We start from the raw sequence: 17,194 nt of genomic DNA, 5'->3' as shown, positions 1-17,194 counted from the left end.
ATTCGTTGTGTTTGAGGACAGTGTGGAAAAGTAACTAAGGCAATTGCTGAGATTATTCAAGGCTGTCAGGCTTGTTCAGTGGTGCCAGTAACGTTACAGAAAATATTTTGTATGAAGTTCATAAAGAATGATTTTTGTTGAGCCGGGCAGTGGTGGCGCACGCCTTTAATCCCAGCACTTGGGAGGCAGAGGCAGGTGAATCTCTGTGAGTTCGAGACCAGCCTGGTCTACAAGAGCTAGTTCCAGGACAGGCTCCAAAGCCACAGAGAAACCCTGTCTCGAAAAACCAAAAAAAAAAAAAAAAAAAAAGAATGATTTTTGTTCTAAATAACATACCTTTTATGAACAGCTTGTTTGATTTGATTACTTATCGCCACTGTTTAGTGTTACAGCCAGGGTTTGGGGGATTTTGTCACTTTTTTCCTCATTTTGCTGAGTGGAATCTTTTCCATAATTCATTGGTTTGCTCACAGTTCTCCAATATTGTTAAAGCCTTTGGACTTGTCTTAAAACTAGTGGCCCTGAGTAGACTCTGTTGATGCCAGTGTGATATTGAGCCCTAAAACGTTATTGATTGATGTTCTGAGAAATCAATTCTCTGTCTTTACAGCTATAGTTTCTGCCCGAGAGGAAAATAGTAACGTGCTTTTAAAACTAGATTAATCTGTGAGAAGTTTAACTAAATGGAACTTTTATATGTCAAATACTAGTCTTCCTGATTAATGAGACTTATGGGGAATGTTTAAAAGTAAAATTGAAGAATTGTGGATGAGAGTTCATTATTCAAGAATATAGAAAAACTTAGATGGAACTTCTTTGATAGCTAAGAATTAAATATATATGCCTAGGTGGACTCTGACATGCACGTGTGTTCTCTCATAGTTCCTTCAAGTGTTAGTTGTTCAGACGAAGTTTATATATGGTTGTGGTATGTCTTACTTACAAATTATTTCATAGTTTAAGTTGGATTTTTATATGAGACTCATTTTTGTTTATTTCAGAGATACATCTTTAGATAGCAGAAATCTGTGAAACAGCCTTAGTTTGTCTGATTGTCTGCCTTGTCTGCCACTGACACTTTTCATACGTTAGGGCAAGGAATAAAATTTTTTGTCAGTATTTATTCATATCCATTTATTCCAGGCTTGAGAAAAGTATTAGACCAGGAACAGCAGAACATGACTTTAATACCAGCACTTGGGAGACAGGGAGACAGATCTGTGAGTTCAAGGCCAGCCTGGTCTATATAGTAAGTTCTGGGTTAACCAGAGCTACATGGTGAGACCCTGTTTCAATCAAAGAAATGGACAAAACAAAAAGGAAAAGAAGAAAAAAGAAAGGCACTAGAGCTGAAAGAGTAAAGTAATGACGTCTTAACTTGAGTGTAGAGCACAGTAGCGGAAAATCGCGATCCACCTGGCATGGTCACGCTGAAAAGTCCTATGGTGAACAACAGTGGGGCCTGGCCAGCATGGCTGCGTGGACATAGCTTCTGGGATTTAAAGGGTTCACTGTCTGCTGAAAAAAATTAGCTTTATTCATTACTTAAGGGTCAGAGAAAAGAAGCAAAACAAAACAAATGCCTACTTTTAATTACCTGTGGGGCTATGTGAACAGTTTTTTTTAATTATTTTTTATTGATTTTTATTGCGCTCTACATTTTTCTCTGCTCCTGTCCCTTTCAATCCTCTCCCATGGTCCCAATGCTCCCAATTTACTCAGGAGATCTTGTCTCTTTTTACTTCCCATGTAGATTAGATCTATGCATGTCTCTTAGTGTCCTCATTGATGTCTAGGTTCTCTGGGATTATGATTTGTAGGCTGGTTTCTTTGATTTATGTTTAAAAAGCACTTATGAATGAGTACATACATGGGTCTGTGTTACCTCTCTCAAAATGACGTTTTCTAGCTCCATCCATTTGCCTACAAATTTCAAGATTTTTTTTTTTTTATATATAGTACCCCATTGTGTAAATGTACCATATTTTCCTTATCCGTTCTTCGGTCGAGGGTCATTTAGGTTGTTTCCAGATTTTGGCTATGACAAACAATGCTGCTATGGACGTAGTTGAGCACATGTCCTTGTGGCATGATTGAGCTTCCGTTGGATATATTCCCAAAAGTGGTATTACTGGGTCTTGGGGAAGATTGTTTCTGGGAAATCACCACACTGACATCCAAAGGGGTTGTACCAGCTTGCATTGCCACCAGCAATGCAGAAGTGTTCCCTTTACCCCACAACCTCTCCAGCATAAGTTATCATCAGTGTTTTTTATATTGGTCATTCTTAACAGGTGTAAGATGGAATCTCAGGGTAGTTTTAATTTGCATTTCTCTGACGACTAAGGATGTTGAACATTTTCTTAAGTGTCTTCCAACCATTTTAGATTCCCTGTTGAGCATTCTCTGTTTAGGTCTGTACTCCATTTTTTTTTATTGGATTGTTTGTTCTTTTGATGACCAATTTCTTGAGTTCTTTGCATATTTGGAAATCAGTCCTCTGTCTGATGTGGGGTTAGTAAAGATGGTTTCCTATTCTGTAGACTGTCATTTTGTCTTGTTGACTGTGTCCTTTGCTTTACAGAAGCTTTTCAGTTTCAGGAGGTCCCATTTATTAATTGATTCTCTCAGTGTCTGTGCTACTGAGGTTATATTTAGGAAGTGGTCTCATGTGCCAATGTGTTCAAGTGTACTTTCCACTTTTTCTTCCATGCGTTTCAGTGTGGCTGGGTTTATGTTGAGGTCTTTCATCTATTTGGACTTGAGTTTTGTACGTAGTGATAGATATGAATCTATTTTCGTTCTTCTGCATGTTGATATCCAGTTATGCCCACACCATTTGTTAAATAAACATACATTCTTTTTTCCATTTGATATTTTTGCTTTTTTTTGTCAAAAATTAGGTGTTCTAAAGTGTGTGGATTAATATCTGGGTCTTCGATTCAGTTCCATTGGTTCTCATGTCTGTTCTTATGCCAATACCAGGCTGTTTTCAGTACTGTAGGTGGAGAGGAGCGGCGGGCCGCTTCCCACCGCCCAGCTAGCTTTACCTGAAATAATTACACAGAATCTGTATTCTTTTGAACACTGCCTGGCCCATTAGTTCCAGCCTCTTATTGGGTAGCTCTTACATATCGATCTAACCCATTTCTAATATTCTGTGTAGCACCACAAGCTAGTGGCTTACTTACCAGGGAGGATCTTAACCTGCGTCTGTGTCTGGCGGGAGAATCATGGCGACTCACTGACTCGGCTTCTTTCTCCCAGCATTCTGTTCTGTTTACTCCACCCACCTAAGGGTTGGCCTATCAAATGGGCCTAGGCAGTTTTTTTGTTAATTAACCAATGAAAGCAACAGATTAGAAAGAAATCACTCCCACATCACAGTACTGTAGCTCTGTAGTAGAGTTTGAAGTCAGGGATTGTGATGCCTCCAGAAATTTTTTTATTGTACAGGATTGTTTTGGCTATCCTGGGTTTTTTGTTTTTCCATATGAAGTTGAGTACTGTTCTTTCGAGGTCCATGGGAATTTTACTGGGATTTTGATGGGCATTGCATTGAATTTGGTTGCTTTTGGTAAGATTGCCATTTTTACTATGTTAATTCTGCCTACCCAAGAGCATGGGAGATCTTTCTGGTGTCTTCAAAGATTTAAAGTTCTTGTCATACAAGTTTTTCACTTGTTTGATTAGAGTTACTCTGAGATATCTTATGCTATTTGTGGCTATTGTGAGGGGTGATGTTTCTTTGATTTCTTTTTCAGCCCATTTATCCTCTGTACAGGAAGCTACTGATTTTTTTTTTTGAGTTAATCTTGTATCCTTCTACATTACTGAAAGTGTTTATGAGTTATAGAAGTTGGGGGTCGCTTATATAAACTCTCATTTCATTGCAAATAGTGAGAGTTTGACTTCTTTTCCGATTTGTATCCCCTTGATCTCCTTTTGTTGTCTCATTGCTCTAGTTAGGACCTCAAGAACTATATTGAATAGATATGGAGAGAGTGGATAACCTTGTCTTGTTCTTGATTTCATTGGGATCGCTGTTAGTTTCCATTTAGTTTGATGTTGGCTGTTGTCTTGCTGTATATTGCCTTTATTATGCTTAGATATGTTCCTTGTCTCCCTGCTCTCTCCAAGACCTTTATGATCAAGGAATGTTGTATTCTGTTGAAAGCTTTTTCAGCATCTAATGAGATGATTTTGTGGTTTTTATTTTTCAGTTTTTTATATGGTGGGTTATGTTGACTGATTTTCGTATGTTGAACCATTCCTGATTCTCTTGGATGAAGCCAATTTGATCATGGTGGATGACGGTTCTGATGTGGTTCTTGGATTTTATTTAGTATTTTTGCATCAATGTTCATGAGTGAGATTGGTCTCTAATTCTCTTTTTTAGTAATGTCTGTATGTAGTTTGGGTATCAGGGTAATTATAGCCTCATAAAAAGAGTTTGGCCATGTTCCTTCTGTTTCTATTGTGTGGAACTGATTGAGGAGTATTGGTATTAGTTTTTCTTTGAAAATCTTACAGAATTCTGAACTGAAACCATCTGGTCCTGGGCATTTTTTGGTTGGGAGGCTTTTGATGACTCTTTTTATTTCTTCAGCAGTTATAGGTCTGTTTAATTTGCTTATCTGGTCTTGATTTAATTTTGGAAAGTGATATTTATCCAGAAAGTTGACCATTTCCTTAAAGTTTTCCAACTTTTTGGAGTATAGGGTTTCAAAATATGACCTGATGATTCTCTGTATTTCCTCCATGTCTTTTGTTGTGTCCCCCTTTTCATTTCTGATTTTGTTAATTTGGATATTCTCTCTCTACCTTTTGGTTAGTTTGAATAAAGATTTGTCTATTTTGTTGATTTTTCTCGAAGAACCAACTCTTTGTCTCATTGATTCTTTTTGTTATTTTCTTTGTTTCTATTTTGTTGATTTCAGCTCTCAATTTATTTCATGCATCTAATTCTCTTGGGTGAGTTTGTTTCTTTTCGTTCTAAAGTTTTCAAATGTTCTATTAATTCACTAGTATGGTATTTTTTCCAGCTTCTTTATGTAGTCATTTTGTGCTATGAACTTTCCTCTTAACATTGCTTTCATTGTGCCCCATAAATTTGGATATGTTGTATGGTCATTTTCATTGAATTTTAGGAAGTGTTTAATTTCTCCCTTTCATGGTATCCCATATTTCCTGTATATTTTGGGTTAAGGTTTTGTTAGATTTAATGTTTTCTTTGACTGATGATGAGTCTATTTCTTCTATTGTATCTTCAATGCTTGAGATTTTCCCTTCCATCTCTTGTAGTCTACTGTTTATGCTTGCGTTTGTTGTTCCTGATCATTATTTTTCATGATTTTTGTTTCTACAATTCCCACTGCTTGTGTTTTCTTTATTGTCTCTATTTCAGTTTTTAAGTCTTGAATAGTTTCTTTCATATGTTTGATTGCCTTTTCCTGGTTTTCTTTAAAGGATTTGCAGATGGCTTCCAATTTTTTGTTTCTTTTCCTCCATTTCTTTGAGGGACTTTCTCATTTCCTCTTTCAGAGTTTCAAACATTCTCCTGAAGTTATTTTTTAGGTCATTTTATTCTGATTCATCTGAATTTGATTGTTCAAGTCTTGCTGTTGTAGGATCTTTAGGTTTTACTGGTGTCGTGTTGCTCTTTGTGGTGTTGTGTGTGTTCTTACTTTGTCTACTCATCTTTTCCTCTAATAGATAGGTGTGGTTGGGGCTGTCTGTGACTCTGGTGATCAGTCTTCTAGGTGCCAGTGGATCCAAGGCTCAGGTGGTTGTTCTTCATGGTACAGTCAGTGCCACTGTTCTAGTTACCCCTTTTTTCACTCTGTGTTCCAGGCGGTTGCTCAGCGCTCCGGGGGTTTGCTTTGCTCCCATGGAGTTTGCTGTCTCAGGCCTGCTCTGATCTAGGTTGCCAGCTCAGACCTGTTTTCTGTAAATGTCCCTGGTGTGGATCTGCTCCTGCAGAAGTCCTTGTCTTGGAGTTGGTCCTGTAAAGGTCTGGCTCTGATTTATTCCCTCAGAGGTCCCATATTCCCTTGCGACCAGACCCACAGAGGACCTAGCTCAGGCCTACTCCCTCAAAAGTTCCAGATTTATGCCCTGACCCACAGCAGTCTCTGTCTCTGGCCCACTCACTCAGCAGTTGCTCCCCTGTACCTGCTTCTGTGGAGTTTGCTGTCTCAGGTCTGCTCCAGCCCAGGTCGCTGGCTCAGTCCTGAATCCACATGTGTCCCTGGTCTGGATCTGTGCCTGCTTCCGTGGAGTTCACCCTCCACCGTCCCAGGTCTGCTCTGGCCCAGGTCTCTGGCTCAGTCCTGCTTCCGCAAATGTCCCTGGTCTGGATCTGCGCCTGCTTCTGTGGAGTTCACCGTCCCAGGCCCGCTCTGGCCCAGGTTGCTGGCTCATGTGAACAGTTTTGGATAGGGGATTTGGCAAGCTAGTGAAAAAATTAGCACTTTAGACCAGAATGGAAAGAAAACAGGTTTATATAAGAGAGCAAAGTATAGCAATTATGGTGGTGTCTGAAGTACCATCTAACTGTGGCAGTGGGTTTTGTGGCTTCCATAGTTTCAGGCATGTTATTGTCACTCTGCAAATGAGGGCAGTTCCGGTTGGTACATGTTCTCTGGTGGTTGGTGTGGGCCACGATGCATGAATTTCATTGTCAGGCACTTTCTGTTACATGTTTGAGGGCAGCAGTGTGAACTGGCTAAGGCCAGTTTTGTTTGATCATGCCATTTTGCTGTTCTGTTTGGTTTGTTTTTGTCCTCTAGCTTCCAGTTGAATGTTTCTATTACTTATTTCTATGAATTTTTTTATTATTCCCTTCTTCTACTTCTAAGCTAGAACAGGTCCTGGGCAGGGTCAAAAGTTGACAGATTTTTATTCTCCATCCTGGTTATCATCCTCCTACATAGCTCTTCTCACTCAATGTAAGTGAGCGATAAGTGCTGACTCTGCCGGAGTCATGGCTTTAGCACTTGAGGTGCTCACAGCAGGTCGGGCCAATCAGGGAGCTCATCTATCTCCAAGGGCTGCTGTTTGTTGGGCCCCTACCTGCTGCTCCTGCTCTGGATGCTGTGTGGCAAGCTGGGCTGCTGTATGTAGTCCCTGTCCTTTGTACTTTTATCCACACCCACTAATCTGTGAGATTGTCCTTCATCATGACATCGTCCACAATATCTGATAATATCTGATTAGGAATCCAAGAACTTTCCTGGCCATGTTGCTGTTGGTTCTAGTTGATTCTTTTGCTTAAATGGCCTTGGCAACTCCTGTTTAACTCTGGATGATGTTAGGGCATAATAATTATCCCATTATTTAGAGGACACTGACCTTCTCCAACTCTGTATGGCTCTTGTGAATTCTGTAGAATCCTCTGTACCTGACAAAGAGTGCCACTTGCTGACTCTTCCTAGAATGGATACCTAGCAAGGATGATTTCTTCACAAGCATTTTTAATAGATCGGATTTCTCACCCTGCTGCTTAGCAGGGAACAGATCTTGTTGGAAAGATGTAGGTCACTGACATTTCAGACTCAGAATGAAATGGAAGCTTATCCCAGCAACACATACAAGTTGTCTACACTCACCTATGTTGACAGAAGTCGCCTTTGATCCTCAGCATCAGTAGAAGGGGAGGGAACTGGAAACTGCTGTAGACTGGAGGACTACTCCTGTTTGCTATGTTGTTATCGGCAACAAGAGATGAAATAACGGCTCTGGGGAGCTGCTTTCATTGTGCATAATGATTATAGTTGTGTAAATTCCATACATGTAAATACAAATTAATATTTAATTATTTATAATTATTATTTCATGTGCCTTGAGCTAAAAATAAAAGCCGTGATTGCCTGAAGATGTAAAAGGACCTCGGCAGCTGAAGTGTGTTATTTGTTGTATTGAATTTGGGTGAATTATCTAGAAGAGTTTTCTACCCCGTCCACCATTCCTACCATGGTGCGCAGCCTTCAGAGAATCGTTCTGGATGCCCCAGCTCCAGCGCCTTGTTTCTAAGGAGGATAGCTTCTTCAGGAATGCTGGGAAATAATGAAGTAAATGCTGTGGGCCTCTAGCTGGGTGTGTGGTTTTTTTTTTTTTTTTTTGGGTTTTTCGAGACAGGGTTTCTCTGTGGTTTTGGAGCCTGTCCTGGAACTAGCTCTTGTAGACCAGGCTGGCCTCGAACTCACAGAGATCCGCCTGCTTCGCCTCCCAAGTGCTGGGATTAAAGGCGTGCGCCACCACCGCCCGTGTGTTTTATACTGGTAGGTCAATAGGGCAGATTCCTGGGAGATGTTTTCAGTGGCAGCTGTTCAGTTCTGCAGAACTTCTGTAGCTAATTTAAGTTGAGAAATATCTAGAAGTTCTTTAAATGTCAAGGTGCAATGTAGGAGCTCTTGAACAGCCATCATAACATATGTAAATGATTCCTGATTTTCCATTCATGGTTGAATTCCTCATTATTTTTCTCTGTCGAGGCATACAGACATTACTCACTGTTTCTGATTGCAGCTCTTAGAGTCTGTGTTCCCATCGCTTCCTGAACAGCTCCTACAGTTGAAATCTGTAACATAATTCATGCTTGACCTTTGTGGTAGCTTTGAAAGCAAGGCCTCGCCTGTGTAGGGAGTGACATGTGTTACCAGCGAGATAGACTCAGCCGGTACAGACAGCGACAGAAAGTTCCCGATGTGTCTGGATGTGCTTCATGGAGAAGACGGAAACCTCACTTCATTTTCCCCATCAGGAAACTGCTCACGATTGCCAGTGCTTTCCTCATAGCAAGTCATTGTGGGGAGCAACTGTTAGATCACAAACACAGAACTAATGTCGAGTAAATAACAGAAGCTGGAGGAGCTGAAGTTACATAATTACCATGTACCAACAGAACAAATAGCAAAGACAGGCAGGTGGGGGTGCCTGAGAGTCTCACTTCGTTCCAAACTGGCTTTTACAGTGGAAAATACAGAAGTTATATAAACATTTTTTTTCATATGAACAAAGTAGTAGTAAAAATCTGTAAGAATTTATATGCTATGTAATGGAAAGAAAAAATTACTCCTATCTGCCTTTAGTAGCTATATGGGATGATACTGCTTGCCATGTTTTGCATCTACCTGCGTGTTAACACATAGATGGAAAATAATATTTATTGGCATCAGCTCAAAAGTGACAGATTTTGAAGAGTTTGTCAGTGTAGAACCGACCGCCTCGACGGTTTACTCTGTCTAGGGTTTGTAACCCGCCTGGCTGGTCAGTTATTCCAGGGTCACGGAGAGGCACCACCTGAAAGACATAGACTGATAAGGAGGAAGGAGGCTAGGCAGATTTGTCGAAGCCTCCGTTTATTAGAGTCATTGTTACAGCTTATATAGCCCCTGGATGAGGAGCTTGGGGGGCTGGGGCACGGGATCTTGCCACGTGGTCCATGCCGGTCACGTAGTCCAAGAGGTTACGATCGGTCAGGTCACGATTCCTTGGTCAGGAGTTCACAAGGTGACACACCTAGTTCTCTAGATAGTTTGAAATGTGAGGCAGGTTCCGCTAACAGATAGCTCCCTATTAACAGTTAATTTGGGTGTGGGATAGGCTTTGTCAATAAGACTATTCTACAAAACTCCTCACGGCGGTGCTTCCTGTAAATTTTGGGGGGACATGGCTCCTGACATAGAACCAAGGCTCCGGCTGCAGTGTGACACTCTCTTTGGTCTCTAAGCCACACTGCTTGGTCTCTGGTCCTCGTGATGTTTCTTATTCTCATTAATGTGGATCACACATATGTCTGATGTTCTACCAGAGCCAACAGTGTATCTAGCCCTTGCTGTGTGTAATTATACTATTCACCCGCTGGTGTTCTCCCTTTATTAACTGTTTAAGTTAGCATCAAAATCATGTTACAGTCTGTCATTATGTCATACTTTGTTCTTACTCTTCCCTCTCTTCCACTTCCCACCTCTGATTTACTAATCCCCTTCCTTCTCCCAAATATCCTGTTTGCTTTCATGTCCCACGTAGTCCATTATCCTCCCTTTGTTCTCTTGTCCTTTCCCCCTTTGAAGATCTCCTCCTAGTTTAATCCACTTTTACTTCCACGTTTTACATGCACACATTCTCTCTCTCTCTCTCTCTCTCTCTCTCTCTCTCTCTCTCTCACACACACACACACAAAATTCACATCTAGATTTAATTTATGAGAAAAACGCAGTGTTTATCTGAGTCTGTCATATTTCTTGTAAGATAATGATCTTTGTCCAGTTCCATTGTTTTCTCTTAGGTGTGGTTTCATTCTTTATGGCTAAATAAAATTTCTGTGCATATATGTGTGCCATATTTTTTTTATCCATCTTTGATGGACTTCTAGGCTGGTTCCATTTCTTTATAAACATGTCTATGTCTATTTTCATTTAGAGGTTACTATGGGGGGAAAGGTACTATTTGCTATTTATAAAAAGTTATTATTTCCTAAGTAGTCCTTTCCTATTACAATGGACCTCAAATTTTTAAAACAAAAAGGTTTTGCTATAAATGTGTGACTGTTTTGCATATTTATACATAAGTGCATCACTTGTGGGCCTCCTGCTCACAGAGACCAGGAGAGGCCACCGAAGTCCTTGGAACTGTAGTGACAAGTGCTAGTCAGTATGTGGGTGCTGCGAGCTGAACCCTGGTCTTCAGCAATAGCTGCAAATGTTCTTCACCTCTGAATTATCTCTCTAGCCCCTGTGCTTCAGACCTTTTACATAAGGTTGTCACTTTTTTTTTTTCCTGAAATACTGTGAATTCAGTGATGGTGTCAGGGAAGATGAAGAATACTAGTGGTTCTGGCTTTCAGTTCAGAGTGAGGTAACAGTTAATGGTACGGTTTGATGCTTTATGGAATTACTGCCATGTCTTTGACAGTGAAGAGGAAATTGATGAGCTAAGAGAAGTGGTGATATAAGGTTTTGATGCCCAGCGTTCCTTCATTCTATGAATTTGTTGTTTAAGAGTTTTGATATATAAGTAAAGCTGATGTTTAAAATTTACAGAGTCAATGTCAAAGCCAGTTCTAATCTGAGGACCTTGTTTGTAGCTTCTCTTGACTTCTCTATGAACCTGAAGCCACTGTGATGTAATTTATGAAACTTGGGCAAGACAGTGTGTAAGACCTCAGGACCCTCAAGCGTCAGCTGTGTTAGAATTTTAAATCCTTTGTTGTTGTCTCCTAAAGTAAAGGCACACATGTGTGTATGCATGTAAATCTTACAGTAATGATTTATTGGGCCCCGAGAATTGCCTTTCCGTGTGTATAACTCAGGTTTTCAGAATGTTTGTTACATTACAAATGAGAAGAATAGGGAAAAGGTGTTTTATTCTCCTTTAGAGGATCTTTTATTGTTATTTTATGTATGATAATGAAATATAAGCGCTATAGAACATCTAGATAACATGCAGGAAGGGCTGTGTTCTTCTCTTGCTTACTAACTGTGGTAAGATTGCAGGCTTGGTTTTATTTATTTGTTTGTTTGTTTGTTTGTTTGAGCAGGCTTGATTTTTAAAACTTCTTTTTAATTATTTTTTCCATTTTTAGAAATATGTTTGTCTCTTGCCTAGTTTTTTACATATCTGATATTTTATGTGGCTTTAATACATATATTTGAGTATTATGTATATTTGTTTTAAGAATACCATGTTTGATGTAAGAATTTGTGTCTAGAGAATGGAAGTGCTTTGTATGTGGGAATCTGAGGAGTAGATGTGGAATCTGATGTTCTAATGTGTAGATTTACACACATAGACTCCAATGTGTAGGAGTGTTCATGCATGTATTCTGATGTATGGAACACTTTGTATGTGGAATTGAATATGTAGAAGGGCTTAGGGCAGGCTCAGGATTAGATATTTAGAGCCCAATGTGTTTTGAATTTTGGATCATTTAAAAATTTGAAGTATTTGTACAACTTGATAAGATTATCTTCAGTGTTGATCCCAAATAGAAGGACAGAATTCACTTACTGTAATCTATATTATATTGTCTTAATAGTATAATAATCATTTTTAATACAGTGAACAATCCTATGAGGCTGATATGGAGTTTTCCACTGTGGCCTCCTAAAATGCTTTGGGTTTCATAGTGTTATAGATTCTTGATTTTCAAGTCAGGGTTGAGTGATCAGTTGCTACCCTTCATTTCCTTTTTGTTTGTCTCTGTTGAGATTAACCCCATTTTACTTTCTGCAGCTGACCAAGGCTCATCGGCAAGGACACATGGTCAAGGTGGATTGGTTGGACAGATTAACATTTAGAGAGATAGAAATGATTAATGAGGTGAGTTGTCTTCTTTCCTATGTCAGAAAATATTCTGTAGATTACTAAGTTAATTTTTTTTTTTTTAAGAATTCGTATTTGCTAGATAGCTGGCTAATAAGTCAGCCCTTACTTCCTAGCTGTGAGTTTTTCTTAAAGTAACTTGGCCCATTAGCAGGGACTAGCTGTCATATGTGAAGGCTCAGTGCCTCGTGTGTGTTCTCGTGTTGTTCAATCCTGCCATTGCTTGTGAGTACTGCAGCAGTACTGACTCCTCCCCCAAGTTACCACGTGGCATCCAGCACACACCTGATTCATTAACCACTTACTGGATGTTGGCCCCTCAGTAAGATTCCATTTACATAGTTTATGCTTTCTTGACCTTGTATGTCAGGCCATTGTAAATATCTAATTAAAAGATCACTTCAGTGAGTCTTTTAAAAAGTTATATTCAAAAGAATTCATCCTGGCTGTGGTTGTGCACGCCTTTAATCTCAGCATTCATGAGGCAGAGGTAGGCAGATCTCCGTGAATTTGAGGCTAGCCTGGTCTATAAGAACTAGTTCCTAGTTCCCAGACAGCTAGGACTGTTACACAAAGAACCTCTGTCTCAAAAAATAGAAAAGATAATAAAAAAGTTATATTTGAGTATTATGTGTATTTGTTTTAAGAATACCATGTTTGAGGTAAGAATTTGTATCTAGAAAATGGAAACAACTTTATGAATCACATTCCAAGAGGAGAATATCTGATCATGATAATGACAACTGTGACATGCACATTACATGACTGACCGTGAAGGATTCTCAGCAGTGGAGAAGGAAAGAGAGAAAGATGGATAGAGATCAAGTGTGAAGAACTACTGTTCTTGGTTTTTTTTGTTGTTGTTGTTTTGTTTTTTGCTTTTGTTTTTTGAGACAGGGTTTCACTGTAGCTTTGAAGCCTGTCCTAGAACTAGCTCATGTAGACCAGGCTGGCCTCGAACTCACAGAGATCTGTCTGCCTCTGCCTCCTGAGTGCTGGGATTAAAGGTGTATGCCACCATTGTATGGCACCCACTGTTCTTGTTTTAAATGAATCTTGGAGTTCTTTACATTTATATTGATTGTAACATTGAGATCTTTTAAAATGAATTCGTATGTTCTCAACAGAAACTACTAGAAATTTTTGAACTTTTAATAATAGTTCCATTAAAATAAATAGTTCATTCAAAACATGTATGTTTTCTTCCATGTCGGTTCTTTGTGGAAATGTAGCATTGGGCTGTGTCCCCCTTCTTCCTTTCTGCTTTCTACCAGACAGTAGACTATATTTTATGGAGATGAACAATTTCAGTGACGTTAGCATTGTGCCTGCTTATATCAACGCACCCTGCATGTGTGTAGTAGAGACCAACGGAGAGCATCATCAGCCCATTTACAGGTGCTGGGAATCGAACACTGGTTCTTTGGCAGAGCAGTTGGTTCTCTTAACCCTTGAACCATCATCTCTCCTTTAAATAACCTGTTTATACATTGTCATTTTATCCGCTGGCTCTAGAGACATCAGTGAAAGTATTTTGGAAAGATTAGTCAAATCATTTTAGTTTATGGTTTTGAAAATGCATATATACATATATATGTACATGCACACACATATATACAGAGAGAACGAATCTACTTTTGTTTATGTTAAGAGAAGTAAATATCCCCCAGTACACATACAGTGTTGATAAAAAGTCATTAATGACAAGTTATCTTATGAACATTCAGAAATTGTGAAAATTTTATGAAAATCATTTAAGTTCTCTTTGGTTAAAAAAAAGAAAAGAAAACGAGGTTATTTTTCTGTGTGCTTAATAATTGCTGAAGTAGGTTAGTTGTGTAGTTTGAGGTGAAATTGCTGAAAGTTGTTACAAGCAAAAATTGTCATCTTTATTTTTGAAATAAAATCATTCTCAAAATGCCCTCAGGTTTTGAAATCATGAAATCCACAATGCCAATTGAACCCAGAGTTTTATGGAGTTTGGGTGTCGCCTGCCGAGTGCATACTCTCCTGAAGAAAACAGTGATTCTCATGGGCTGCTGCATGTGGATTGCGGCAAAAGTTGTATTTTAAGTAGCAGCTGATTGATTTTGTATGTTGCTCAATTGTGGTGAAAACTCGTATTAAGAAAGGTTGAAAATGGTCATTTCTGTCTGTGTTTTCTTTTTTAGAGTGAGAAGCGCAGCTCTAATTTCATGTACTTGATGGTTGAGTTTCGCTGTGTCAAGTGTGATGATAAGGAGTATGGCATTGTTTACTATGAGAAGGTATTTCCCTCGGAATTTTTGAGCTTCCTAGCTTCAAGAGCTGGGTACAGATGACAGCTCTCCTGCTGAGACGCAGTGTTTGGTTGCAGGAGAGCAATCAACGGCTTTCAGCCGCATCTGCTTCTGCACAGTCATATCACATCACATAGTTGCAGCCCGTATGGCTCATGCTGTCCTGGGCCACAAAACTCAATAAGTATGCAAGTGAGTCAAGCGTTCTGATTAATTGTTCTGCAAGTTGGTGAGTAAGGACACATTAGTTACAGCGGTCCATTTGCACAATAAAGTAGGAAATCTTAGTTTCCTTGGCAAGACATTGAAAGTTTCGATGTCAGTTATTTAACCTGTATCTAATGTGTTAGAACTATATATGCTTATGAAAGTCTTCATTGACATGCATTTATATTAGTTTATTCACAGTTAGGAGACAGTGTTTCTACTAGAGTGAGTTAAGAGTTGTGTGTTGTTCGTGTTTACTCATTAGGGAAGAATTAGCCTCGTGTTCAGGATGTGGCTATTTCGGATTATTCGCTTTAAATTCATGTTGAAATGCTTACACATGTAAACGAATATTTATAGACATACATTTAGTTATATAGGTAAGTTTATACTCATATTTATAAATATTTATTTATTTATTATGTATACAATATTCTGTCTGTGTGCATGTCTGCAGGCCAGAAGAGGGAAGCAGACCTCTTTACAGATGGTTGTGAGCCACCATGTGGTTGCTGGGAATTGAACTCAGGACCTTTGGAAGAGCAGGCAGTGCTCTTGACCGCTGAGCCATCTCTCCAGCCCACTCATATATTTATATATATACAAATGTGTACTTATATCTTTATGTATAATTAAATGAAGTCTCTTTCATTATTATGGAAATAGTGTTTAAATCAAGTAAATGAGAACAAAATTTTTATATTTGACAGATGAACGCTTGTAACACACAGTAGGGTTTATTCATGCATCTTTGTTCATTAGAAGTAGTAAATTACATTTGCATGTTAATATCACTTACTGGTGCTGTCTCCAGTGACTTATACACTTTGAAGATGGTTGGTTGAAAGGTTTTCATAAGAAAGGATCCGTGTTTGCATTGCTAATGTATCATTACTTTGCGATCCTTCTCCAGTTAATGTCTTACTTATTTGTTCTTTTCACTGTGGTAAAACACTGGGATTAGTTTAACCGATTCCAGCCTTATATACATGAGGAAGACTGGGAAGGGTGGAAATGAAGGATTTTTAATATTATATATTAGTTTATTACAAAACATCAGTTAAAAAGAAAGGAAAAGGTTATTGAGCAAAATTTTTGCCAATGTGTTTTAAATTTACTTTCTATTTTGTGCTATAAATGTTTCTTAAAGCCATACTGCTGCTTGGATGGGGCTTCTGTGTGGAGAACCTGCTAATTGGGTGATACTTTCAAAGCCTGAGCCATCTTTTGAAAGGCAGCTTAGACAATAGATGGAATAATAACAGGCTAGAAATAGGTAGTTGCTCCTGAATTAATGTCTGTCTGCCCATCCTGTCATATTCCCACTCAGTGTAAGGATTGCGGGGCCAGTGCATCACAGTCTACTGGAAACAGATGTTCTTGTCACCTGTCTCCAGAGACAGATAGCCTTAGTGAAGATTACCTGTCACCGTTGGGCTGATAAATGTGTTTTCTGGTGTTGTGACCGCAAACAAGCCTGTTAAACAACAGCTTTGGGAATTTGTTGTTTCCTATAAGACTCAGTTACTGAAGTGAAGTTGTAGAAGTAAACTTCTTTAGTCCTTCCCGATTCCCTTGCATATATGTAAAACTGAGATTGCACTAACCTCTGGAAACAGCAAAACATACTGCTATTACAGTCCCAAGGGAACACATTTTTACAATAATTAGCCAAACATATTGCAGTATGTTTACTAGAGACATGTATTATGCTGAGTTCAATTTAAAACGAAAGCTTTAATTCTTGATGTATGTCAAGAATTAGAGCTGTGCTTTTGTCCCTGTGATGGCTTGTATTGTCCCCTAAGATGCTGTCTCTGCTTGTCCAGAAATGTGATCCATGCTTGAGTTCTTGAATAAGAACTGGAGGTGACACCTGAACCCATTTAAGTTAAAAAAAACCGGGGTGTTTTCTTGACCATAGCTATAACAAACCAAGTTCTGAAATTGTAGCCACAAACAATAAAAAACAATTTGTTTCCAGATTTCAAATCTTTCTAACTGTAATAATTTTTTCTTTTTATTTGCCAAAATGTTTTAGTAGTGATAGAGATTAAAAATGGAATTTAAAGAAAATAAGAGTTATAAATGGAACAGCGATGTTTTAAAAATAGACTTTAAATATAAGCATTTTATAATATCATGTCCACTTATCACCTGGGTAAAATCTCTCCTTTTTATCTTTTAACCCTGCACTATATTCTAGGATGGTGACGAGTCGTCTCCAATTTTAACAAGTTTTGAGTTAGTAAAAGTTCCTGATCCTCAGATGTCTATGGTAAGCTATTGTGCAAAGCTTTTAAGAATGTATTTTTCTCTAGAATAAACACAACTTAGACCCATGTATTGTATTTTAAAATAGTAATACACATAATTCAACT

At 38.8% G+C, this 17,194-nt stretch overlaps 1 protein-coding gene across 1 annotated transcript in view; it reads left to right on the top strand.

Annotated features, from left to right (window-relative positions):
- Pik3c3 (phosphatidylinositol 3-kinase catalytic subunit type 3) overlaps positions 1 to 17,194 on the top strand; it is an 84,555-nt gene that overhangs the window by 11,186 nt on the left and 56,175 nt on the right. Inside the window, exons 5-7 of the mRNA XM_057788901.1 lie at positions 12,238 to 12,324; positions 14,499 to 14,594; positions 17,020 to 17,091. Coding sequence (XP_057644884.1) covers positions 12,238 to 12,324; positions 14,499 to 14,594; positions 17,020 to 17,091 — 255 coding nt within the window. The remainder of the gene's footprint in view (positions 1 to 12,237; positions 12,325 to 14,498; positions 14,595 to 17,019; positions 17,092 to 17,194) is intronic.

The sequence above is a fragment of the Chionomys nivalis genome, chromosome 14 (genome assembly GCF_950005125.1).
Source record: "Chionomys nivalis chromosome 14, mChiNiv1.1, whole genome shotgun sequence".
NCBI classification, from domain to species: Eukaryota; Metazoa; Chordata; class Mammalia; order Rodentia; family Cricetidae; genus Chionomys; species Chionomys nivalis.
The sequence above is the reverse complement of the archived record's forward strand: the minus strand, read 5'-3'. Positions and strand labels throughout refer to the sequence as shown.